The sequence below is a fragment of the Limanda limanda genome, chromosome 1 (assembly GCF_963576545.1).
Source record: "Limanda limanda chromosome 1, fLimLim1.1, whole genome shotgun sequence".
Taxonomy (NCBI): domain Eukaryota; kingdom Metazoa; phylum Chordata; class Actinopteri; order Pleuronectiformes; family Pleuronectidae; genus Limanda; species Limanda limanda.
The window spans coordinates 20,102,485-20,129,719 of record NC_083636.1 but is presented as its reverse complement, the minus strand read 5'-3'; the positions used below and the strand labels follow the sequence as shown (position 1 = coordinate 20,129,719).

The 27,235-nt window shown below is 44.0% G+C and overlaps 1 protein-coding gene across 1 annotated transcript; it reads right to left on the bottom strand.

The window, feature by feature from the left end:
- Positions 1-854: 854 nt before the first annotated feature.
- On the bottom strand, positions 855-27,235 carry LOC133017648 (FYVE, RhoGEF and PH domain-containing protein 6-like). The gene is made up of 21 exons (XM_061083826.1): positions 27,017-27,235; positions 23,186-25,232; positions 19,669-19,786; positions 10,623-10,690; positions 10,270-10,300; positions 7,963-8,114; positions 6,970-7,126; positions 6,381-6,468; positions 5,980-6,030; positions 5,702-5,760; positions 5,547-5,618; positions 5,303-5,371; positions 5,112-5,195; positions 4,665-4,744; positions 4,430-4,532; positions 4,191-4,340; positions 3,993-4,095; positions 3,774-3,868; positions 3,552-3,680; positions 3,318-3,466; positions 855-2,813 (listed from the first exon to the last, which is right to left on the bottom strand). The coding sequence occupies exons 1-21, from the start codon at positions 27,024-27,026 to the stop codon at positions 2,771-2,773; spliced, it is 3,858 nt and encodes a 1,285-aa protein (XP_060939809.1). The 5' UTR covers positions 27,027-27,235; the 3' UTR covers positions 855-2,770.

The following is a 27,235-nucleotide window of genomic DNA, read 5'->3' as shown; positions in this document are numbered from 1 at the left end:
AGGTCAATACACATTCAAATAGTACAGGATGCAGCATGATAAAGGTTACATCGTCATTCAATCATGATCAAACAGACGGGAAATACATGCCATTACACCGTGTATTGAATATAGGTGCATCATTGTCAGCTGTACAGCAAGTCAGTTTTTAAGTGCAATATTGAATTACCTTGGACCCCTAAAGAATGTTTATATTAAACTATGAAATGGTCTCAATCTCCTTATTCGCCTCCCTTCAATGTTTCTCATCCCTCTCCCTCTCTCCCTTTTCCTCTCTCAGCAGCAAAATGACAGGCTGGAGTCGGGATCACATCAGATACCATGCAGCGAATCCAGCCACAGCAGCAATCCAAGTCGCAAACAGAACCTGTCCCGTTGGGTGTCGGACTAGGCCATGGCGAGTTGACTGGCATATGCCGTTCCACTCGACGCTGCTGGATGCACAAAAAGAGAAAAACAAACTTTGACAACAACAACCTCACAACAGTTCCTCATAGCAGCATGATGCATACAAAGAGAAGTATAAAAAAAACTACTGGTCATGGTCTCTGCTGAGCGAGATATGAAGGAATGTAAATCATGAAGCTACAATCAAATTCAGAGCTTTGTGTGAATCATGACTCATTTCTTGTAAATTGAATGTCCACGTCTCAGAGAGCGACCCACACTCCACCGGGACCCGACGCACACAGATGCCTCCGACCTCCTGCCTCCCACACATCTGTCTGCACCCTGTAATTAAGTGGGGACAGTGGTTTTGTGATTCTGTGCCTCAGCTCGCCGTCTTTCAGTTTTTTTTAGAATAACAAAACAGGAAATGAAAACAAGGACAGGATGTATTTATATATATATTTATTCTTTTTTTGTATTTATTGAAAACTGTTGCCTGACAGTTTTAGAAACATTGTTTATAGGAAACTCTAACTCAGCCAGAGTGGATGTTTACAAATGTTAATGTACAATCATGGAGAAGCACATGATTTAGATTTTCACTAATCCAAATCAGAAAAAGGCACAAATGGAATAAAAGACCAACATCAACCAACAAGCTCTGACGACAGAATTAACCATTTGTATTTCTTCAATAAAAAAGAAGGAAGTGAGTTTATTTATATTCTGTGGAATCAACTAATTTGCCCACAAAGTGCAACCTGGCATCTGAACCAAGAAAACCCTGAAACATTACTTTTTGTTAATGAATTCAAACCTCAAGTACCCAGGCTACAAAGTGAGTGGTTACATGAGCAGGATTCCTACATTTCAACATTTGTTTAGCACCTATATTAATGTAGTTTATTTCAGAACAGGAGGTATAATCCACTAAGTCTGAACACGAGCATCAAGAAATGACTTTCTTCAAAAAACTCAATTTGTAGAGACGGTACTAGAGGTTTGTAGTTTTACTTGTTCAGTTACCAGGTTAAACTGGTCCGTCATCGCAAACTAGTTGTTTCCACAGTTAAATAAACCTGCGTCCTATTTAACTGTGGCATCAACTCCCCACGATGCAGTGCAACCTGTACCCTGGCTACAAAGTGAGTAAACACGTGAAACAGATGCTTACATTTATACCTTTAATCCTACAATTTCAAACAGAGCTCCTACGCAATTGCAATTTATCTCACAACACGAGATAGAAAAGGCACAAAATCTGTGAACACAAGTATAACAAATTCTGAATGTTTTAGTTCTTTTGAGCATTTCCTTAAAAATATATTTCATGCACAGTTTCCACAGTATAAAAAAGTCCCACTCTCTTTCAGCACTTCTCTTTTCAATCTAAAAAAATAAAAATAATGGTGTTTGATTGAAACATATTTCATATTAAACCCTGACTCCCAAAATAAGTGGCAGCCTGTGCTTTTCCAACAATAAATCTTCCTATTTTATAAATATTAGCTCTCGGCTTCAATATAAAAAAGGTCAATGTTGCTCTTCTATTTCCATATAAACAGTTTTACCCATTAAACTGTTTTAATGTGGCAAAACCAACAAAAATACATTTCAACTGAATGAAAAATATCTACATTATTCATGATTTTTTCCAGTTTTGTCCAGGATGTTTTTATTTATTTTTTATCCCATGATTTAAATGATTGTTTTTAATCTAAAAATAAAAGAGTAAAATCTCTGAACCAGAGAGATTAAATAAAAGAGAAGAAATTCAACTTCAAGCCTGATTTTCACAGTAAAATCTCACCTTTTACATGACATCAGATACTTTACATCCGTGTTTCAGATCAAACATCTTATTTTGAAGAGTTTTTCGGCAAGATTTTGCTTAAAAAACGGAACCCAGGGTTTTAACAACGTGCTTGAATGAAGCCAACATTTCATATATTTAGTTCCACACGAAAATGATTCCTTCATCCATTTGCATTTAAAAAATCCTCCCGAGACTTCAGACTTCCGAGGGGCTTTAAACGGCCCCGACAACTGTTTGGTGTCACTTCCACACACATGCTTCTGCACTTGACCTGTGACCCGCAGCTGTAACTCACAATTAACTCCGACCTCAGCCGGCGGCGCTGAGCCACAGCAGCTGCTGTCGGTAGAAAGAGATGTTTAGAGAAACAGAATCCAGCTCTTTGAGGGGGAACGCAGGCAGATCTCCACACAGTCTGTGTGTGTCTCTGTTTAAACTAAACAGTCCGTCCGGAGTCCTTCCTGAGCTGGTGACCCCTGACACGACATCGATCGGGGGGGGGTCGAAAGTTAACGATCAACTAGCTCCGTAGCTGAGATGTGACTTCACCGCTAAAAAAAAAGGTTACTGCTCGAGAATCATCGCCTCCTGGAAGGCCTCGATCCATCTGAGGACAGAAAGAAAAACAGAAAATGAAATCCATTAAAATAGGAAAATAAAAGAATACATAGAAAATACATACATACATATAAAACTGAAAATTAATAGAAAATACAAAAAGCAATGAAACATTCAACATCATAAACATTTGAGAATTAAACTAAGCCAGTGAGAATAAGTGGGTCTTGATCATTGATTTAAACGTTTCTAGGGTCTGAGCGGTTCTGGTATGAAGAGGAAAACTGCTCCAGAGATTGGGAGCAACTCAGTCGCCTCTATTTTTAAGCCCAGATCTCTGGAGTGATGACATTAATATCTTCACACCTCCAGCGCCTTCATTTTTGTTTCTTTTCTTTATTAAACCTATTTGAGAGGAGCTGTCCTAATGTTAGATTTGTGATACGTCTAAACTGAATTAGCTTTAATCCCGGTGACCACAGGTGCTGCAAAATCAATCTGGATTGAAATCTTTACATCTATAAAGCTTTGGCTGTCATTTTGAGTTGGATACCTCTGTGCAGTGGGGATGTCGTCGGCTTTAAAGATGTTAAACAGCGTGTTCTTGTGATACAGTTTGAACTGAAGCTTCTGAGCCGGCCCGTTCTTCTCCTCCCGCAGGAAGAAACCCAGCAGAGGCTGACTCTCCAGCGCCGCAACATCCTTCAGAGAGAAACAGACGCTCAAACAAAAAGGCAGAAAAAACACACTGGGTTTACAGAAGAAGCCAAATAAACAGTTAAAGTACCTCACTGGCAGCATAAGTGTACAGGACTTTGTTCTTAATGACGAACCAAAGCCTCTTCCACTGCTTCTTGTTGCCTTTCGACCTGTTCAAGTAGCCGCTCATGGAGGAGTTCTCTGTGTTCGCTGAAACCTGAAAAACCCATGTGGGAGAAATCCATTTCTACACCGCGAAAACAAAATACAGTATTTAGGGAATGTAGCTCATACATTTTTAATTCCTCACCTCTTTTAGTGCAGCTGGAATCTTTTTCTGTTTTCTAGTGAAGGAAAAAGCTCCAGATTTGATGGGAGACACAGACGTTGAGGCACAACGGTCACCTGGAAAAATTCAGCAAATAGAAAAAGTCAATATGGTTTAATCACAAGTAAATAATCTGTATTATGTTCAAATTTCTAAATGAGGTAAGGGCTCAATGATCTGTAGGGGAAGTTGTTAGCTCACTATTCTCCTGTAGCTTAGCGAAGCAGTGATCACACACTCGTGCCGGCTGGTTCTTCAAGTACTCCAGGTAGTACTTATTAGCAGAGCACGCCTGACACACAACCTGTCACACACACACAGCATACACACATCTACAGTGAGAGGAAGGTCGAGTGAATGATATTGTGACGGAGCAGCGGGGGTCTCAGTGATTCTGACCTTTCCACAGGCGCGACAGTGATGCCTCCTCCAGGTGAGGGTGAACTCGCAGGTACAGATCATGCACATGGTGGCCCTCAGGTCTGGGATCCAGATCGGAGCCTTTGAGCCTAACGGAGCTCCGCTGTCAACAACCCCCTCAGCCTGATACTAGAGACAGAAAGTTAGTGAGGATGCAAACAGAGTAAAAACAACTTCTCAAAAGACTTAACAAACTCCTGCAATGATTTTTGTTTTACCTCCTCCTGACTGCGACTTGATGTGAAGGTTATTTTCTTCTTTGTGTAGTCGTCGATGGCCTTGGCGATGGCCTCCAGCCACTCGTCTCTCTCTGTAGCCGAGCTGCAAAGACACAAAATAAATCAGAAGCTGCGCCAAACACAACCAGTTACAAATGTTCAAAGCTCATAATGTAATCAATTATGAGCTAATGGAAATAAAAATGAAATAAAAATGTAATAGTCAGGTGCTGACCCTGCAGACAGGATGAAAGAGCGCTCAACGCTTTCAATGTTCAGCTCGTTCTGATACGCCTCCTGGCTCGGCTTGCTCACCTGGAGAACACAGCAGGAATTCACACCATTCAGAGAAACGCAAGAGACTATGTTTGTAAAAATGTTGACGGGTTGTTGCAGCGAACTCAGGCACAAAGCATCAATAATTCACATCAGCTTTTAACTGCAGATACACACTAGAAGATTTATAATACTGAGAATCAAAAACAGCAGCAGGAATCAATAGATGAGCAGAAGCTATTTAATATAAAATAATAAATATGGCATTTTATATCGATTCGATACAATGTGATTGAGTAAGAAATAGTAAAAATCAGTGCACATGAAGGAAAACATTGCGACACTGACAGGAAAGCAATAAAAAGAACAATCAAGGATTAAATATAATAATGTGTTTGTCTCTAACCTTCATCCCAGCCAGAGAGAGGACACTGTTGAGTTTATACTGGGCAGACTGGACCGGAGTGGTGTACATGAGTGCGTCATTAAACTGAACAAACAAAGAAACACACATACCCTCATGGATTAAAAGGAAATACAAATGTGAAAAAGCTGCATGAGGTCACAGATCATTTTCCAGGCGACTTATTTACTCACCAGAAAGAACATCCGCGGCTGCATGACTTTCCTGGAGAGTTTCATGAGAGTTCCCTCCTTCAGAAAGACCTGCAAAGACACACATGTTCAATTTCAGTCGGCTGCATCTAGAGGACATGAGGTTTATGAAAGTGCAAAATAAATAATCACAACCAAGACTAAGGAAAGTCATTTAGAAATCAGTCTTTTTACACCGGTGACAATCTCGTGGATGTTGGTGTCAGTGTGATTCTTTGTGCCTCACCCTGCCCGGCTGGACGATCTCGTGGTGACCGTTGAGACTGTACTGGATCTGCATCAGCTTCTGGAAGTTATCCTGAAAAACAACACCACACAATCATGAGGCTGAATTTGACCGTCGCTGTAAAACTTCAATGCGTCACATGGGATCTGTCTTACCCCTTGTTTCATGATGTCATTAGCATGGTTGGCCACTTCCTTCACGATGCTGAGGGCAGCTGTGTGGACAGCAGAAATTAAAGATTTGACTGAAATGAACGTCCTCATCCTTCAAACATTATATTTGCGGAGATGAAAACTGAAGCTTCCACTTCTTTTTCTTCTTCTCTCGTGTTAAGGCAGTTTTAGTTATTATTTATTTATTTAAGTTATTTTGGTTTGGACTAAACTGAAAAGTCCGGATCAAACAAGGTTAAGAGTTTTATCTTGAGTCTGACCTTGTGTGTCTTTATAATCCTCCGAGTCCTCGGGGAGGTTCTTCAGATAATCTGGAAAATAGAGAAGACTTTTTAAAAGACATATTTCCAGGGAAGCAACAACAATAAATAACAAAATACAAGAAGCGATACATGAGTCTGTTTCATTCTAACTATTTTGAATTGATGGAAACCAGTTCTGTCTATGGTGTGAAACATGTATCTGTTAATGCGACTCTCCACCAGGTGTCAGTACAGCATTAGAACCGGAGTGAAAGCAAACAGAAAGAGCACCAACCTTGGGCCAAGTTTTAGTCACATGCTGCCAATAAAAGGGCGTCATGATCTAATAAACCCTCAACCATCAGAGATGTGAGAAACTGAGCAGATGAAGCAAAGCTTGAGCTCCAGTGTTTACGTACCAGTGAGCAGCAGCTGGTACTGAGGGATCCTCTGCACTGGTTTCAGCAGGTAGTGCTTCAGAGCCAAACTGGCACATCTCGAACTCGTCTTAGATAAAACACACAACACACTTGTTGTTTTCGCACACTGCTTTAAAGTCCCACACAAACACACACACAGACGTTCACTGAAGTTTTAAAACAAGCACTGGGGATAATGGGGCTTGATGGAGACGACTGCTGCAGACGATTCTGGACTGAAGGAAATTTAACCACAGGATCTTTAAACGTCTGTTGTAAACGTGGAGGTTTAAAATCCGCTGAAACTGAATTTAATACATTATGTGACATAAACAATCTCCTTGTTGAAAGTGCTTGGTCCATTAAGCGATTAGACGTTTGGCAGAGAACGACAAACAATCAATTCGAGTCAATAAATGTAGATTTAGATACACAAACAGACGTTGTTTACATGCTGACATTTTATCATTTTAGAAAAAGATAGGGAAATAAAAGATGAAGACAACTGTTGGCTGCAGCCGCACATAACAAAACAAACTAAGAAATCCATCTACATAACTGTAAAGTTAAAAAACAATCTGGTTTCTACCTCGAACTCTCGGACAACGGCGGCGAACGCTGGGTTTTTTCTGCACTGCTCGTCCAGCAGCGCCACGTTGTTGTCGAACTGACGGATGTAGGTGGAGTACATCTTCAGGTACGGACCCTTCTGGACGAAGATGTCCGACAGTCGCTGGTGATCGCTCCTGTGACCAGACGGACGTGAACAGATCAGTGGAACAGCTCAAGTTATCTTTAGTCATGTTTATTTCATAGGCACAATGTATCACAAGGGCCTTTAAGACAAAAACTATAATATAAGTTATATTTTATAAGTTATATCTTGCAGTCCCTACACACGACTGCAAGATTGAAGAATTCCTTGAGTGTATATTTAAAATGTTTGGGCTGTTTTAAGTTCAACGGTCTTTGCATTCCATGAATCTGCTCGTCTTATAGAGGACGTCAGGCCAAATATGGAGCTTTACAGTTCCCCGCTGTGGGATTTGTATATAGTGTCGTCTGAGGCTCTGGAGGGAAGCTCTCGTAACTTTAGAACAAATAACCCAGATGATGAAGGTCAGGATATCTCAACCTAACCTTTTTTATTATGCCCTAAAACTGAATGTAAGGGTGATACTGAAAGCTGTGAAACCAATACAGAGCAAAAAATCTATAATTTTTACAACCCAACAACCTTATTTTGAGGTTCTGACTAATTTAATTGCAACATTCTGGGAAAAATTAAGTGTGTTTGTGTTTTTACCACTAATTATGGAATGGAAAAGTAAAGGCATTGTTTATTATCCATCTTTGAATCATTCTGGATAATAACTTCAGCATTTATGTTTATTTTTCTGCATCAGACGTGGTTTAAATAACACGATGATGTTACAAGGTTGTTTATAACATGATGACTGTGTGTGAACTGCCTCCTGTAACGACCTCATTCTCAACTTCGTCCCACATTTCAGCAATAAAGTTGTTGGAAATGAATGTGGAAGCCAAAATTTAAAATAAAAGTGTGTTTGTGTGTGTATACCAGTGTGCCACCCTCTCCTCCAGCTCTCTCTGCAGGTCTCTGTTGAGCTGGTACAGTTGTGGAAGGTAGTACAGGATCTGGTTGAGGATCCGCTCGTCCACCACTGGCTTCCCGTTCTGACGCGTCGCCTTGGCAACAGCATCCCGAAAGTCCTGAAGATACACACACAGCTGTACAGTTACACATGCACACACACACAGAACTGTACAGGGCAGGGTGACACATGACAACATACTGTATGGCAGCTTTAGCAGGAACACCTGGTTAACACCTCATTAACTGCCCCCTCCTCCCCCACTAAACTCTGCACGTACTTCATCACACACACACACACACACACACACACACACACACACACACACACACACACACACACACACACACACACACACACACACACACACACACACACACACACACACACACACACACACACACACACACACACACACACACACACACACACACACACACACACACACACACACAGCTGAGTCAGCACTCCTGACTTTGTCCAGCGTGCCAACACATACATCCACCTGGAAGGAAGCAGGGAGGCCACGCAGGATCCTGCAGTGTCCTGGTTAACATCCACTCACGTACACACACACCTACACACACACACTATGTCGTGACATTGACTTACACGCAGAGACCATTCAGCAGTCAAAGACACATGATGAGTGACAGTCTCACTCAGTATCAGATCCATATCCAGGTCATAACAAGTTTATAGATTTCTCCAACAAACCCTGTTTATCTTTATTACATCTGCAAATGAGTTTGTTTTTCAATGCAGTTCATTTATTTGTCACCAGGATTATGCAGAAGCTCCTGAAAAGGAAACTGGGCCAAGAAAGAACCCCAAAAACTGGAAACATCAAGTGAAATTCGAGTTAATAAATAAACAAGACAATCTAATCAGCAATTATCTTCTTCCTGCAGCTTGTGCAAACTCCCACAAACTCATAAATCACAGCTGAGAAAAAAAGATACACAACCGACCTGAAACAACACAAGAAACCCAACAATGAACAAGGACAAATATAAATGAAACGCATATTTGAATGTGGTAGTAGAAGTGCCAACATGAAAGTTGGGCAAGAACAGCAACTTCAAATGAAAAAACAACATTTCAAAAGCACCACACCAAACACATATTTGCCAGCCCACGCACCCACCTGCACACACACACATATATCGAACACATACTGTGCACACACACACAAACGGGGGATTATCTGAGGCATGTGTGTGTGTCTGGATGTCGTCTCTGTGGCCTGAGGAAGCAGCTGCTGATCGGCCGGGCCGTCAGCGGACACAGAAGAATGTGATCTGACCTCTTTTCTTGGACAGAACTCTGCGCCTCGCCCTCCCCCCCTCGTCCACCATAGAACAACGTTTTCTACTAATCCTGCGGTGATTCACTAACGTCACGTCTGAGGCGGTCAGACAGGTGGACCCTCGACCCCTCGACCCCTCAGGGAGGACTGGACCCTCTCAGCTGAGATCCCCCCTCAGGACAGACCTTGAACAGAGTCTGTCCTCGACATATGCACATAAACAAACGTGCAGCCTTTGGGTCAAATGTTAAACCTACAAAATAAACTGGTTCCAGCTTCTAAAATGTGACAGTAATCCTGTGCAGTAGGGTTATTTCCTTATGTATTATAGACAAAATTATTCCTCAATAAGATAATCATAAGATGAATTGATTGAGTTACAGCTACATCATCCACTTGAAAAACGTCTGAGTCACAGCTTAGATGCAGGAAAACCCTCCAACAGAAATGAGAGTAATTGTTCGCATCCACTTGGGTCTTTTAATGTGAAAAGGTCTAGAAAAACTTGGCTTCTAAACTTCCACTACACAGCTAAATCTCGACAGAGCCAAACCGACACTCGGCTTCGGTTTCTCAACTCTCTTATTCCTGCATGAAAACACACACCGGCCTGACAGCGCTCCTCCTGAAAAGGACTGATCAAAGCACCACCTCCTCTTTTCTGCAGCTCCACCTGCCCACTACTCCCCCGGGGGAGACAAAAACCCTGCAGCACAGCAACTTCAAAAAGCCTCAGCCGTGGAATAACTGCATTATTCAACTTTACAGACACTTCAGACGGCCAGGAGTTCATTAACTCCCGTCCATCCTCGAGGAAAAAGGTTTAGATCACGATTCAAAACAATCACAGTGTTGGTGTGGGAAACCGAACATACAGTACAACCTATTATGCTTGGCTGTCATTTGTTCGGAGCTGCAAAAACAGCACTAATGAAAACATTTTAAAAATAAACAGGACACTTACGATGTGTAGAAGCTTCAGGACGTCCACAAATCTGAAGAGAGAGGAGAAATACATGAGTGAAGCTGCTTTCAGACGTGCACAGAACTCCTGATAATCTCCTGATATTCTCCAGAGGGGCTGGGCTGTATGTGACAGAGATAATGTCCGAGTCAGCTGCCAGCAGGAGAATATCTGGAGGATCCACAGCGAGCGAGTGGTCGTGTTGATGACTTTTCTAACAAAGAGAATCCAAACATCTCAGGATGCAAAAGAGGAGCCACAAGCTTAGAAGATGCTTAAGAAGATTTAGCTTCTCTTTAATCACAGAATCTACTTGTTGTTGCTTGTTCCTGCTTCATTAACAAACCACTCACACTTTCTCCGAGCTCATGATCTCCTGGGCGATGTGCACCACCTTCTTCCTCTTCATCTCGTCCTCCTGCTGAAAGAGCAGAAACACACAAGCAGTCAAACTAACGCAAAGCAGCAACTAACCTCACAAAAACTGGTTCACTCACAGGTTCACTGCAGACCACCATGTTCACGGGATCCTGCTTCAGCGATTAAAAGCATTTCACAGCCTCACAAACAACAGCTCAGCCCTAAAAGTGGAGCAGGAATCTTCCCTTCACCCCCCTCTCTCTCTCTGTGCCTCTCTCCTCTCTGATGGCGTGTTGTTGAATGGTAATGGGGCGGCCTCTCAATGACTTAATTTGGCCAGCGGCCTTGGCCCCCACTTGACTGAGACGTCCTCCTGGTCCTATCGGAGCCTGTGTTTGTGACGCCCTGGAGCTTTGAGAGATGGTATCATGCAGAAGGTCACACAGGACGAAGCAAAAACTCTTTCAGTTATTGAGGGAGCTATTCCTGAACCTGTAACTCTCCTGTGTTTGCTCACCACCCCCCCTCGCTAAACACACACAAGCACGCACACACAGACACACTTCTTGAAAGCTGTGACCTGCAACACTTGGCAGCACGTGTGCCCACTATCTCCGGCAGTGACACTTTTGTCCCGCGGCTGTGATACGAGTCGGCCATTTGTGATTTCTAAACGCTGGCGGTTTATTCTGCTGACATGTTGGGCAAGGCCCAGTGATCCGACTTAGAACAAAGGGTCGTAAAACCTTAGGCCAGGCTCGGGTAACCCCTTACATTTAAAAACCACAGCATGGACCCTTATCTCCATGTGGCAAAAGATCACGTCCTGGTCCCCCACGGTAAGCCCGCCCCTGGGGGCCAAATCCTGACAACTCAATTGGCTGGAGGGCCACACTGACCCCTGACCCCTCCTCCCAGGGGGGAGTCACCTGAGACATGACTTAAAAGGGCTGAACTCACAGACTTTTCTTTCTCTCTTCACTCAGATGCCCAAGCAACAACAGAACCCCTCCGGGGTTCTACTAGTTAACTCGGTATTTTTAAGAGACTTTCTTTGTACTCCTCTTTTCCACGCTGCTCAAGTTGTTTTCTGACCTCAAGAGGTCTAACCACACGACTCAGTAACTAAGGAGGCGATTAGACATCGAAACAGGAAGTGCCCCGCTGGACGGACTCCCACCCTTCCATAGACTTTACTTTTTCTTTTTTCCACACGATCTACAACGGCTACAAGCAGCCGAACGTCCCTGTGAGGCAGCACGATCTCCGCTGCTGCAGAAGAAGACGAAACCTCATCTCGCCACGGAGCACAACGGATCGGCTCCGGCCCAGCTGCGGTGCTCACGAGAGCCCGTCTGAGAAACTTCAAGCGATTCACTGAACCTCCGGGGATTCGCGCCAAGTCGCATGCAACCCACAAAATCACGGTCACAGTAAGAGGCTTATGTTGTCTGGGCAGATGTTAGTTTTAATATGTAGCGTGTTGATTTAATACTTGAGTGTATTTTGTTGATGGAACTTCCGTGTTCCATTGTTTTAGCCGGCCACTACTCCGAGCCGCTACTTCCGGTTTCCGGGTGGATCGCAATGTTTTGTGTTGCAGTAAATAGGGCCGCGAGAAGCGCCTCCGCCCGCACTGTTAACGTCTGTGTGAGTCTGCAGTGATTTCACCGATCAGAACCTCGGCCCACAACGCTCGCTTGAGGGCTGAGGGGTGAATCACTGTTAACTCATCTCAGACGTATTTTTAAGAGCTTCTTTGGACTCTCCTTACATGTTTTCTCATGTTCTCTCTCTCTCTCTCTCTCTCTCTCCTTCTAAACCGACCTATACACACTCCTGACCTGTATTTATAATACAGGTCATGTCACATAGTTAAATCTATGCTTAGAGAGGCTGAACACATCTGGAAACCATTCGGCCCCAAAGCCAAGCAGAGATAAGAATTCTCTTTGTCTAAAATTTCCTTTGTGTAATTCATGTGACGACCACCAGTGTGCGCTCCGGCCACATGGTGTCATTAACATATTCTCCATTTTGGATAACGTTAAGTTAAACCCACCATTTTGAGTCTATTATTGCCACGCCTCCGCTCTCTCTCTCCTCCCATCCTGGCTCTAAATTCATAACGGCTCCGCCATCTTGTTTTGTAGTCAATCCGCCATTTTGAGAGTTTTTAGGCCTTGATTCCACGAATCATGATCGGCCTCCATCTTAGATGTGATGTCACTACGCGTCATCGCCACCCCCCTTCTTTTTCTCTCTCTCGCACACACACACACACACACACACACACACACACACACACACACACACATTGATAGACACAGACAGACACACACACACACAGAGACACATAGATGGACCAGAGGTTACATGCGTGTTCTAAATTGTGATAAGCTGCTGTTGTTATCTTTGAAATATGGGAGTTTGTTAAGATGATGAATCATTAAATAACACTAACTTTATTTCACACACACACACATAGACACACACACACAGAGAGACACTTTGACACAGACACACACACACATAGAGACAGACATACATAGGTAGACCGCAGGTTGTCCATGTATTTTCTGAATTGTGATAAGTGCTGCTGCTGTGTTTACCGTTGAAATATTGGAGCTTGTTAAAATGATAAATCATTGAATAACATAACTTTATTTCCCCTTTTTAATAAATACTTTTGTAATTAAAGTATCTGTAGTCTGTGATTATTTGTGCATATGTATGTGATTGCAGCTGGATTATGATCGCCTGTGCTCGAACTTAGAAGCCTTCACTGTTTATTAAGTAATCGTTAATATTAAAATATTGACATTATTAATTTGACATTTATCATTATGAGACTGATAATTATAGCTTGACATCGTTGGTCCCTGGTAACCAGGGTGGTGCCCCCCTTTCTCAATTATTAATATAGATAGTATTATTCTTAAATTGATAATTTTATTGTTTTAGACTAATTATTTTCATTATTCTTGGTTGATAACCTTATCATTGTTAATTGACAGCTTGTACTTTCTAATTGATAATTCCTATTTTCTCATTAGTGGTTGTATTGTTATTTGATTACTGATCATCTTCAATTAATAATTTAATTATTTTTGATAGATAATTTTTATTATTTTAATAATCCTATTTCATGATTATTAATAATTAGCCAACGTCAAGTCTACTCCTATTGCACAACATAAATGGTGCCCCCTGTGAGGCGATCTAACTCCAGCTGTATCATAATACTGTGTACAATAATCCAGATTCTTTTTTTTCCAGAAATTTGATTTTTTGAAAAATTTAAATTTTTTTGAAAATTTTTAATTTTTTTTCAAAACTTTTCCTTTCTCTCATTTGGTATTGATCATGATTCGTTGTTGAAGAAGAAAATAATTTTGGAAATGTATTCTTCTTTGCAAAGTTTTATTTTTAATTCATTTGAACTTTTACCAAACCGGTTTACCAGTGCCTGGTGTATCCGTAATTGGCTGCAGATTGCAATCGGTGGTTGTGTTCTCGAGGCACAAGAATCATAAATAATTTAAGAAAAGAGAAAAATAATTCTAGGAATTTATTTCTCTTTGAAAATTTTTATTGTAATCCCTTTGCATCTGTCCCAAGCAGGTATACTAGTGCCTTGTGTATCCGTGGTTGGTTGCTTCTAGCATATAAGTGGTTGTGTCATCTCAATGCACAATAATTATGATTAATCTTTGAAGAGAGACATAGGTTCGAAACTAATTTCTCTTTGAAGTTTCTTTATTCTTAATTCCCTTTGCTAAGCAGACTTTTGTGTAACTTTGGTTGGTTGCTGACTGCGTTTCAGTAGTTGGTAATTTTTATTGGAGATTTTCTGCATGCTTTTTGATCTTAAGGAGACAAACTAGATTTGAGAGACTAGTTTTGAGAAGACTAGTTGTTGAACAACTAGGTCTTAAGGATTGAGCCACCGAGCTATCCTTCATTGACACTTTATAGACACAGGGTGAAGCTCACCTGTGCATCTTGTTGTGTAGTTTTTTTAATTAAGTGTTTTACCCACTTTTTCTAAGCAAGCGTGAGCAGTCCACCAGGTGCCTTTTCGCACTCAGAAGATGAGTAGCATGTAACACCGTGGGGCAAGTGCTCCCTCAGGACCAGAGGTCCTATTAGAGACTGTAGCCAGTCTGATTAATTTTTTCTAATGATGCGGTGAGTGAATTGAGTGAGTATGAAATAAGTACCTGCGATCGTAAGATCAAGAACTGTCCATGCACTCATCAACCCCACTGGCCCGCATCCGAAACTACCCCATGCTCTGGGTCAACTGACACTCCTCTACCAGCAGAGAGCCGAGCTGCAGACCCAAGAACATGCGAAGGCGCTCAGAGCCATGCAAAGCAGCATGTCGAGCGGAGCAGGAGAAAAACTCCCACCTGCGGCATATCATCGAGACCCGCAAAGAACAGGACCAGGCGGTGCAGGAGCACGCGCAGGTCAAAGGTCAGCAGAAAGGGGGGCCCAGTCAAACAGAGCTGCCCCCCCTCGAGCTGATATCCCTGATGACAGGGCCAGGAGCTGACGTCAACCCCGGTGGAGCCAGCGGAGCAGAGACACTGGGAGAAAAGCTGCAGGCACAGCTACGCAACCCTCATGCAGAGGAAGCTTCGCTCTGGAGAGCCAGACACACCCAGCAGTTGACAGCCCCGACCAACTCAACACCAAGGGGGGAGCAGGACTCAACCCCTAGACGTGCAGTGACCTGCGACCGCTATGAGGCAACATCAAATGCCTGTCCAGCGGACACACAGCATCCACTCCAGCCAGAAGGAACACATCCTGCACGGAGCCATGCTGATCCACATCACAACGACGGAAGGACTCCGTCCTGGAGGGCTGAAGGAGATTCCCAGTCTGCCACTCAGGCAGAGGCGCACCATGACTCACGGTCGCGTCCTGGATGGTCCGCCAACCCCGGTGCAAGAGATGGTGGCCACGAAGATGAGTACCGTGGCACATTCGAGTCAAAAGACACTGATGACTCAGCACCCCCTCAAAGAGAGGAAATCCGCAACCGGCGGCAAGAGCCCCTTGAAAAAGACATTTATCGCTTCGACCCAGACAACCGAGGGTGTAACGAAGACGACACCGTGGTTCTGGCAGTTCAAGTCCAACTCAATGTGGACCCGGCGCTGGAAGATGACAACTTTCCCCACGCCAGGATGAACCCCAGCAAAGAGAACCAGAAACAACGACCCTTCCAACAGGGTGCCCCTCAAAACCAAGGGGGTGAGGATTTCAACCAGCCCCACAAACAGTTTCGACCTCAGCACCTGAATCCCTCTCCACAGAGAAGTAGGGGCTGTAACCAAAGGAAACCTCATCAATACCAGGAGTATAGTGATGGTGACCGAAATCCAACACATGGGATGCATCCTGGCACAGAGGAATTAATACGGAGATGTGTGGATGAAGCAATGAGAGACATTGTGCCACGTGTTCCTCCAGGCTCCCCTAAGAGACCAGACACTGAACCCCGTTGGCGAAACTAGAAGCAGTTGCCCTCCTTCTCCACTCCTAAAGATGACTTCAATGACTGGGAAGGACCGAGGCGCTGCCAGAAACCCCCTCTCACCTCCACACCTGAAAGGGGGAGGGGAAGAAATCCCAATTTTAAAACAAAGACCGCTCAAACCACTCACTCCATCAATAGCTGCATGCTTTAGACCCTCTGTCAGTAAATTGTATAACGTATGTTCAGGTAGTGAACTCCTTAGACCTCGTTGAGGATTTTGAAGTCGTTACCACTACGGTTGTGCAGCCCTCACGGGTACAGTTGGCAATTCAGTCTTGGCAGAAAAATTTCAATATCTGTAGATTTGCAAACCTAGAAATAGGATTTACCATATATTCACAGATTAGCGAACAACAGAACGTGACTCGCCGTTCTAAATGTTTTGGTTTGACAGAATAACACACATGTTTACCTCAAAACACCAGCACCTACTCAAACATTTTCTTCTGTTCCTTTTTCCACTTTTCTTTCATTTCACTCTTCACCGAAATTCATCAGTATGTTAACAATAACTGCCGATAAGCATTATGTGAAATTGAAATGTGCGCCGTGTTTTAGAATATATGTTGTTTAGCCTCTGTCTGCCCAGACAATTACCTCTCTCTGTTTAGACTCATGCCTCAAAGACATTTATGCCTCATGATGAACTAACTTTCAATGCTTCAACTCCACTCAAGGATTACCTCTCATGGATTATCACTGGACTCTCGACCCTAGCGTGCCCTGGAAACTGGGTAACGACCCACTTCCCAGGTCAAAGGGGGACTGTTGGGCAAGGCCCAGTGATCCGACTTAGAACAAAGGGTCGTAAAACCTTAGGCCAGGCTCGGGTAACCCCTTACATTTAAAAACCACAGCATGGACCCTTATCTCCATGTGGCAAAAGATCACGTCCTGGTCCCCCACGGTAAGCCCGCCCCTGGGGGCCAAATCCTGACAACTCAATTGGCTGGAGGGCCACACTGACCCCTGACCCCTCCTCCCAGGGGGGAGTCACCTGAGACATGACTTAAAAGGGCTGAACTCACAGACTTTTCTTTCTCTCTTCACTCAGATGCCCAAGCAACAACAGAACCCCTCCGGGGTTCTACTAGTTAACTCGGTATTTTTAAGAGACTTTCTTTGTACTCCTCTTTTCCACGCTGCTCAAGTTGTTTTCTGACCTCAAGAGGTCTAACCACACGACTCAGTAACTAAGGAGGCGATTAGACATCGAAACAGGAAGTGCCCCGCTGGACGGACTCCCACCCTTCCATAGACTTTACTTTTTCTTTTTTCCACACGATCTACAACGGCTACAAGCAGCCGAACGTCCCTGTGAGGCAGCACGATCTCCACTGCTGCAGAAGAAGACGAAACCTCATCTCGCCACGGAGCACAACGGATCGGCTCCGGCCCAGCTGCGGTGCTCACGAGAGCCCGTCTGAGAAACTTCAAGCGATTCACTGAACCTCCGGGGATTCGCGCCAAGTCGCATGCAACCCACAAAATCACGGTCACAGTAAGAGGCTTATGTTGTCTGGGCAGATGTTAGTTTTAATATGTAGCGTGTTGATTTAATACTTGAGTGTATTTTGTTGATGGAACTTCCGTGTTCCATTGTTTTAGCCGGCCACTACTCCGAGCCGCTACTTCCGGTTTCCGGGTGGATCGCAATGTTTTGTGTTGCAGTAAATAGGGCCGCGAGAAGCGCCTCCGCCCGCACTGTTAACGTCTGTGTGAGTCTGCAGTGATTTCACCGATCAGAACCTCGGCCCACAACGCTCGCTTGAGGGCTGAGGGGTGAATCACTGTTAACTCATCTCAGACGTATTTTTAAGAGCTTCTTTGGACTCTCCTTACATGTTTTCTCATGTTCTCTCTCTCTCTCTCTCTCTCTCTCCTTCTAAACCGACCTATACACACTCCTGACCTGTATTTATAATACAGGTCATGTCACATAGTTAAATCTATGCTTAGAGAGGCTGAACACATCTGGAAACCATTCGGCCCCAAAGCCAAGCAGAGATAAGAATTCTCTTTGTCTAAAATTTCCTTTGTGTAATTCATGTGACGACCACCAGTGTGCGCTCCGGCCACATGGTGTCATTAACATATTCTCCATTTTGGATAACGTTAAGTTAAACCCACCATTTTGAGTCTATTATTGCCACGCCTCCGCTCTCTCTCTCCTCCCATCCTGGCTCTAAATTCATAACGGCTCCGCCATCTTGTTTTGTAGTCAATCCGCCATTTTGAGAGTTTTTAGGCCTTGATTCCACGAATCATGATCGGCCTCCATCTTAGATGTGATGTCACTACGCGTCATCGCCACCCCCCTTCTTTTTCTCTCTCTCGCACACACACACACACACACACACACACACACACACACACACACACACACACACACACACACATTGATAGACACAGACAGACACACACACACACAGAGACACATAGATGGACCAGAGGTTACATGCGTGTTCTAAATTGTGATAAGCTGCTGTTGTTATCTTTGAAATATGGGAGTTTGTTAAGATGATGAATCATTAAATAACACTAACTTTATTTCACACACACACACATAGACACACACACACAGAGAGACACTTTGACACAGACACACACACACATAGAGACAGACATACATAGGTAGACCGCAGGTTGTCCATGTATTTTCTGAATTGTGATAAGTGCTGCTGCTGTGTTTACCGTTGAAATATTGGAGCTTGTTAAAATGATAAATCATTGAATAACATAACTTTATTTCCCCTTTTTAATAAATACTTTTGTAATTAAAGTATCTGTAGTCTGTGATTATTTGTGCATATGTATGTGATTGCAGCTGGATTATGATCGCCTGTGCTCGAACTTAGAAGCCTTCACTGTTTATTAAGTAATCGTTAATATTAAAATATTGACATTATTAATTTGACATTTATCATTATGAGACTGATAATTATAGCTTGACATCGTTGGTCCCTGGTAACCAGGGTGGTGCCCCCCTTTCTCAATTATTAATATAGATAGTATTATTCTTAAATTGATAATTTTATTGTTTTAGACTAATTATTTTCATTATTCTTGGTTGATAACCTTATCATTGTTAATTGACAGCTTGTACTTTCTAATTGATAATTCCTATTTTCTCATTAGTGGTTGTATTGTTATTTGATTACTGATCATCTTCAATTAATAATTTAATTATTTTTGATAGATAATTTTTATTATTTTAATAATCCTATTTCATGATTATTAATAATTAGCCAACGTCAAGTCTACTCCTATTGCACAACAGACATCATGTTTGAGAAAAGGCCTGAGTCGACCTTTTGCTGGGCTTTCCCCATTCTTCTTCTTAATGGTTTCACTCTTGGCATGTGTATTGTTAAGGGCCCAAGGAAGTGCAGTGTCATTCATATCACTTTATGTCTTTACAGCCCATCAGCAAGTGGCTGTGTAGTGACTGACGTCCCCCTCACATTACAGAGAGAGCTGATTACCTGTCTGTCGGCCTCGTCCAGATGCTCCTTGCTGGAGGTGGAGCTGTTGTCCTCTTCGTCTGAACTGTGGATCTCGTCCTCCTCCTCCTCGGAGTGGACGTCCTGACTCAGCCAGCCGCTGCTCGCCAAGAAAACACAAGAGAGCGCACATTCAGCACAACAACTGGAGACGAATGAAGACTGTTTGAAATGTGTGAACGAGAAGCAGGGGCCGGGCTGGAGAGGAGTGTGTGTTTGTGTGTGTGTGTTCAGAAAACCCCTCCCTGGATAAATAAAGATCACTGAATGTGTCAAGTGCAGGTTTGTGCAACACAGGGGGGAATTAAACACAATTATGTGTATGAGTCAGATCAGAGACATAATATAATGGAAAACAGAAAACACTGATTACACTGAATCAACATCTTTGAGAAAAGGAAGCATTTCAATGGAGAGACCAGCTGAAAGAGGTGAAAACATAACATCCTGATAGGTGGAAAATCTCTGTCTCCAGTTGTTTACTTGCTGGTTTTGATTATCGGACAAAATTTGGCATTTTAGGCTTTGGGAATTTCTGATCAACTTTTTAGAATTTGCTTATATTCAAATCCAAATAAATGATCAATGGATTGAGAAAATAATCTGTAAATATATGAATCCTTGCTTACAGCCCCATTGAAAACGATTTAGGGTGAAATACTGAGACATCATGTAACTATCAATGTTGAGTGATATTGTGATATTCACTTCAGCTTTATCAAACAGTCCTAATTGTTTTGATGTTTAAGCTCGCATATCCGTCGGCTGCGAGCTGCTTCTGGCAGCAAGACAACACGCTGCAGCCCACAAGCAGTGTCGGTCGCCAGGTTCGAACAAGCAGCAACATGCGTGTGTGTGACGCTGGTGTTTTGATCCAGCTCTCATTGACTTCTCTGTAGAATTAAGTTGTCTAATTGTAAAGACTGATGTCCTGAGAGCTCAGGGAACGGAGACTGAGTCCCTGCTCCCCCTCGTCTTGTTGTTCAGTTGTTCTACAAAGAGGGTGATGGCTCAGAATAAAAATTAGACCCCGGGGACAGTGAGACTCCCACAATACTCGTGTTTCCTTTCACTCTCATCTCCAGTTACGCACTTTCTCCTCTTTCCCTGTTTTTCTTTTATGCCTCTTGACAGTTTCTTAAACCCATTGCAATCTCACTCTTCCTCCTTTTTTTCCTGAACTTCTTCTTCCTCCCGTACGCTTTCTCTATAGTCAAGCATTCCAGCACACTGGTTCCGGCACAGAGCGCCACTTGTTTACAGCCCGAGGCTACTTACATAAACTTAACAGGCTCAAGATGCCTGGGAAACACTACAGATTCACTCGCTCCCTCTTCCTTAACACACAAACACCCTCCTCGCCACTCGGCAGGCCACAGAGAATTAAGAAGCGGGGCGCATTTTAATAGTTTAACGGCTGATTTCACACCGTCACCTAACACGGGCCTGACCTCGTCACTTGTAGTGACCCAGTTTGGACAGAGGAGACAAGAACCATGCCAGCTATCATGGGAACAGCTCCTCATCACAACAGTCTGGACCTATCATTGAGTACAGAGTGACTCAATAAGATCTCAATGGCCTGAATGGGACCAGATGGCTGAGTCACTGCCAGTGTCCCTCATCTCCCTGCTGAGTTAACGCTTATTAACCAAAAAACAGTATTGAGCTCCAGATTCTGGCAATCAATTAATAGCTTGTTGATATTTACCAAACTAGAATGTCTCTAAATAGAGTGTTCCTCCGCCAGGGCTGGAAACTTACATTTACACGCTCATATATACTTGTCCCCTACACATGCTCATAAAGATCCATGAGTTATTCCCTGAGAAATTGGTAAAAAAGGTATAAAAAGTTTGTGGGGATCTACACCAAAGCTTAATGAGCTCTTCCCTGACCCACACCACATCCTTCAACCACGTTCTGTGGTAATCTGTCCTGTTGTTTTTGAGTAATCCTGCCAACAAACAAACAAATAAACGAGAATGTCGGTTCCCTTGAATTCTAAAAACACAAATAAAGCAGCACATTTCACATCTCATAAATATCGGTCCCTTTAATGTGCAGGATTTTTAGTAGTAGTTTTTGTTCTCTTTTCATATTTAGATTTTTTAACTAATTACAGGTTTCATCTGTGTTTATATCCACCTGTTGTGTTTTAGCTGCAGTAGAGAACTGACTCTTCTGTTCATTTGTCAAAATATTGAAAAATTATATACAGAGAATTAGAAATTCGTGTTTGTATTAACTGTTGATCTTCCCAAAACAAATATTTTAGTGTTACATCCTGGTCTTATTCTTTGTCCTACTAAGTCTCTTCTGTCTTTATCTCATTAATAATTAACTATTGTTCAAATATTTTTCTCTCCTCTAACTTACAGTCCTCCTGTAAACTCTGCTTTTCCACTGGTGTCATGCAAAAAGACAGTTTGTTCATTTAGTGCCGACTAGAACAAAGCTCACACTTCATATTCTCTCACAGAGACGCCAGGAGAGAGCTGGTGTGATGAGGTTAAGAAAAGGCTAAACAGAGAGCGAGGGCGGGCAGGACGACGAGGAAGAGGAGGAGGAGGAGGAGGAGGCTGGTGGTTGCTGGAGGTTTATTTTCCCTGTTCTGGAGAGGCTGTGTGGCGTTTCTGCGATTCTCAGACATTTCCTGCCCTGGCCACTGAAAATAACCCACAGGAAAACAGGCCGACCTGCTGCACATCAATGCTGTATTCAAATTCAATGCCACTGGCTCAAAGGCTGAATTTCACGCTCTTGCACAAAAACGCTCGTGCCACCATGTGCAACCTCTCGCACGCACGCAAATGTTCCCACACTGAAGCTACATGTGATAACAGGGTGATAGCAGGTCTGCAGCTCGGCCTGCGTCAACTTCCAGGTTATTTTTACCCACATGCACAAACAGAAACTTTCAATTTGTGCAAAGAAAGTCTCTTCTTTCTAAACTGGGAGAGTTCAGCAATAACGCCTGTTAAACCGGAATGTTTTCATTTTTCTCAGTCATACTCAGAGATATTGGATCTCTGGATAATAAATCATCTTTACATACGACGCCTGTCTCTGTTGAGCTGCATTTGAAAGACGATGAAAGACAATGTTGAAATGATTAGTAGTTTTATCTGTTGATTGGACGATTAAAAAAGAAACGATAAGAGCACTCAAGAGAGCTCAGACCTCCGCCCAACAGCCGCCTTTATGAAACCACATTAAAACTCACAAAATCCAGATTATTATTTGGATCTGCATCAAATTGTACAAGCTCAAATGTCTCCTATAAAGATGCCAGATTTTTTTTCATTTAGATCCAAAAATCATTCTCTGAGAAATCAACAAATAAGTGGAAAACATCCTATCCCCCAATGTTAAAGAGAAAAAAAAGAGATATTCCGGCGAACGCTGGTTGTATCCATAGTGGGTGTTAGTGGTTTTTGTTGACCAGTGGAAAAGGAGCTGAACTTGTAATAAAAACACTTTCAGGTAAATACTGTACCTCTCGTATTCGTGGTCTTGGCATCGGTAATAAGGATCCTGCACTTCGTAGATGTCTGAATCCGCAGCATCGGGGTCGTTAGGCCACCCCAGCCTTGCACCGTGAAACGGCAGGTTCATGTACTCTGGGATCTCTTCATACAAAGGGACGTTCTCGTACTCCACGTCTTCATCTTCCCCACAGTTTTCAGACTCCACTATGCAGCTGTTGGGCCGCTCCAGGCTCCTCTCCCCCCGGTGGGACTCCACGCTGGTGCAGTCCAGGGACTGCCCTGACTTTGCCAGCAGCTTTGGCAGCATCTTGACCGACAGCCGGAGCTCCAGCAACTTCCGGAAGGAGAGGCTTCTCTTTTGAGAGTTGGCCCGGGTTGCCAGGTCAGCTGCGGAGAAGGACTGCGCCCTCTGCTTGCCCCCCAGCCCCGGGGCTCGGCTCTTTGGAGGCACGCTGCTCCTGGTGGGCATCTGCCGGCTGAAGAAGGTCACGCAGGGTCGGGTGAAGCGCCAGGCTGTTTTCTCCTGAGGGGGCGCGGGCAGCTCCCTCATAGGGGTGTTCGCATGTGGAGGTGCAGGAGGGCAGAAGCAGGGCGGATGGGACGAAGGCATGCTGTGGCGTTGAGGCTTTCTTGGCGGCGCCCTCGGGACGGGCTGATCCTCAGCAGAGAAGGCTTTCCTGGCGTTGGCCAGAAGAGGGTGGCAGCCCAGTTTGATCTGTTTGGGGAGGCTGTGAGTGATCGGGTACCGCGCAAAGTCGCCGTACCCGTCCTCTTCATCCTGCTCCAGCCGGTGGTCCTCGCCCTGTTTCCCGTGGCTCATGGCGTCACGCTGTGAGAGCAGGTCTAAGGAGTGAGAGGTGTTTTTGTTGAGAAAGGCCGATGCGTGGACTGTTCTCTGGAGGCGAGGAGAGAGGGAGGTCTCTCGAGGAGGAGGGACGGGGGCGTCCGGGTCAGTGTCTCCCATACCTGAGTCTCTTTTGGGTAAAGAGTCGCCACTCGTGTCCTGTGTGAGCTCCTGACCCTCCGAACTGTGAGACCCACTCAGTCTGTCCTCGGCTTCATGCATCTCATTCCACTGCGTCTGTTCCTCCGCCGCCGGGTCTTGGACACTGACCTCCACCCCGTCCTGCCTCACCAGCGTCGGCTTTTTAGGTTTACGAGGGTGAGGGACAGGGAGAGGCTTACTGGGGGCAGCAGGGACCTGCAGTTCAGAGTGTAACCTGCTGATGGACTCGTTGTGTTCCACCTGTAAGGATTCTGTAGATATCTCATGGAGAGGGACACTCGAGAAAACAATGATGCTGCCTGCAACATCACAGGCGGGCCTGGAGTCTGTTAAATGTCCGTTTGACTCCTCAGTCTGTACATCTGCTCCTGATACATCAGATTCTGCACTTTCCTGATGTTTTACAGCGTCTGAATCTTTCTCCTTCTGCTCCTCAGTCCTCTGTGCCTCTTTGTTTGCCAGCTCCCTGTCCAGGTGTCTCTGTCTTTGAGGTTTGTCCCTGGGCTTTTTGCTAATCCCTCCAGCTTCACCCTTCTCTGCTGCTACTCCCCCCTCCTGTGGCCCCGTCCCTGTGAAGCCCTCTGTAAAATTCCCATTCTGCAGCGTCTCTTTGTGCAACAAATCACTCCCAATCTCGGTTACACTTCCGTTTTCCAGGCGCTGGCACTGGGAGCAGTCCTGGAGCCCACAGGAGCAGGTGGGAATGATGTAGTCCGATTCCCGTTTGCGCAACTCTGATAAAATCCCATTTCTGGAGTTGAGAAGTGAGAGGCCATTGTCTAAAGCTTCCTGCTGCTCCTGAGATAGGATAAGGGGTCCAGTGGGTTTGGGTGGTGGGGGTGAAACAGGGGGGGAGGAGGCCGTGGTGGATTTGGGAATACATGGCTTCGGGGCAAGAGCCGGTTTAGCCCTCTTGAGCGTGGCAGGGGAAGGTTGGGAGACGACCCAAGGCTGCGCGTGGATCCCCGGTTTGGGGGCGATGGGCGGGGGAGCGGGTTTGGCGGCAGCAGGAAGTTTAGGTTTGGGAGCTAATGGAGGCTTCTTCACACCTGGACGCACAGAGGAGGGAGAAGAGTCACAGAAAAGTCAAACATTATTCACTCAAACTTCCTGTAACATGAATCATACGGCACATAAAACACCCTTCATCCACGCCTCCGCTAATAGAAGCATAGACAGCTGCACGCACGCCGTGGTTAAAACAGGGGTCACAAGGTTGTTTTTAAGGGTAGGAGGAGAAGACGAGAGCGGATCAGACTTCACTGTAGTTAAGTTCCACTCAAAATCTTGCCATTGACACATTTCCTGTTCTACTTATTTTCATCATAACGTCATTAAATGATAACTCTGCAGCCTAAAACTCACTTGTTGCAGCCAAGATTGATAATTGAATTGGAGCCTTCCTTCCTGTTCTTGGAGGAGCTTGGTATGCTTGGTATTTTTCTACTTCCATTCTAAATAAACTGTAAAAAACAACGAGAGCAAACAATATGACAGACAAAAAGGTGCTGTCATGTTATGTCCTCATGTTAACAGCAATGTTTCTGGCAAATTTAAAATCTACAAATGTGTATTATTGACTTGGAATTACTATTTAGTCTGTTTGAGCTGTCAAAACTGTTCAACACTGTCCAAATCCTAATTACTGTATATTTACTATAGTTAAAATGTGAACATCTCCCAGTCAGACGTTAGTATCTCAGTGGAGTTACAATAGATAAAGCTGAAATGAGTCTCTACACTACTTAAAAGCTGTGAATTAACATAGAAGGCCATATTTTCCGCTGAAAACTCTTGGCTGGCCCACACCACGAGAAGTGGAGTCATCGAGCGGATGTTTCCAAAAAGGCCAACGACCAGAAAACCGCTCTGCCCCCTGATCCATGCTTCTCTCAGCGTTTGCAGATGCAGCCTCGCCCCAAACTCGGTTGAAAAGTCACTAAATTATAAAGTCAATCCGCTTATAAACACATTTGCCTAGAAAGTGGGAAGGCCATTTAAGTATTTTTACAATCAGTAAACGGTGGTTTTCAATTCGGGATAGATATTTGACTAGTAATGTTCTCCTTTAAGAAGTGGTACACTCCTAACTCATCCTAGAAACTACAGGAAAACTAACCGGGTATGGCGGCGCTGAGCAGAAAGAATGAATCCACTATTAAATCCTTCTGTTTGTTTCGGTTTTTAGGAATGAGCCGAATCCATCACCGCGTGCTGACAACACCCGTAAAGTTAATAAAACATGTCATAGATTATTTATACGCCCAGGAGAATAAGAGGAGAGATTAAATTAGCTTATTTTCGAAGGGAACTCGGTTTTGTGGGATAGACACCAGGTTTTAAAACCACTCGTGTCGTGGGAAAAAAAACACACAACAACACAAACCCCCAGAGTGTGAAGAGACGTTTTAACTAAAAAAGTAAGCACAGTTTTAAATGAGGTGTAAACTTTGCAGCAGGAACATCAGGACAGATGTTTCCAGACAAAGGATTTCACCTCCTCCTCCAACTGCTGCAACAACAAACGGAAAAGGGACGTGTTTGGTTTGTGACTCTTTATTCATCCCGAGTTAAAATAATGGTGGATTGTTTTTTTGTTGTAGAAAATCCCTGAATCGTGACACTTTCTTTTGCATCTTTGAGCAAAGCTGTTATTAAAAGGAAAAAACTGTAATTAACTGCGGCTGCGTGGAAAAGAGTGAACGCTACAAACCGTTACAACTTCACCTCTGCAGACACACTTTGATACACTTTGATCAACTTTGATACACTTTATTAAACTTTAATTAACTTTACTTTGTCCCCTGTGGGTTTTATCTCCTGGAACACAAACCTGCGCTCATGACTCCCGACGGGCTCCTTCCTCCATGAGTGAATCTGCTTTCAATGGAAGTGAGAGAGAATCCAAGTTATTCCCTCAGTCGATACCATCGTCAGATAGAAAAATCCCGCAGGAAAATACCCCGCACGTCCAAGCCCCGTTGCGGGTCTTTATCTCCCCGCAGGAGCTGCACGCGCAAAGTTCGCGTCTCCAACTTTTTCCATTTTTTCT

What these genes read in the sequence shown, in the direction of transcription:
- LOC133017648 (XM_061083826.1), bottom strand. An exon ending in CAAGTCGCAGTCAGGAGGAG is followed by an intron (nt 4,341 to 4,429) that starts GTAAAACAAAAA and finishes TTCTGTCTCTAG; the next exon opens with TATCAGGCTGAGGGGGTTGT. An exon ending in CGCTAAGCTACAGGAGAATA is followed by an intron (nt 3,869 to 3,992) that starts GTGAGCTAACAA and finishes GAATTTTTCCAG; the next exon opens with GTGACCGTTGTGCCTCAACG.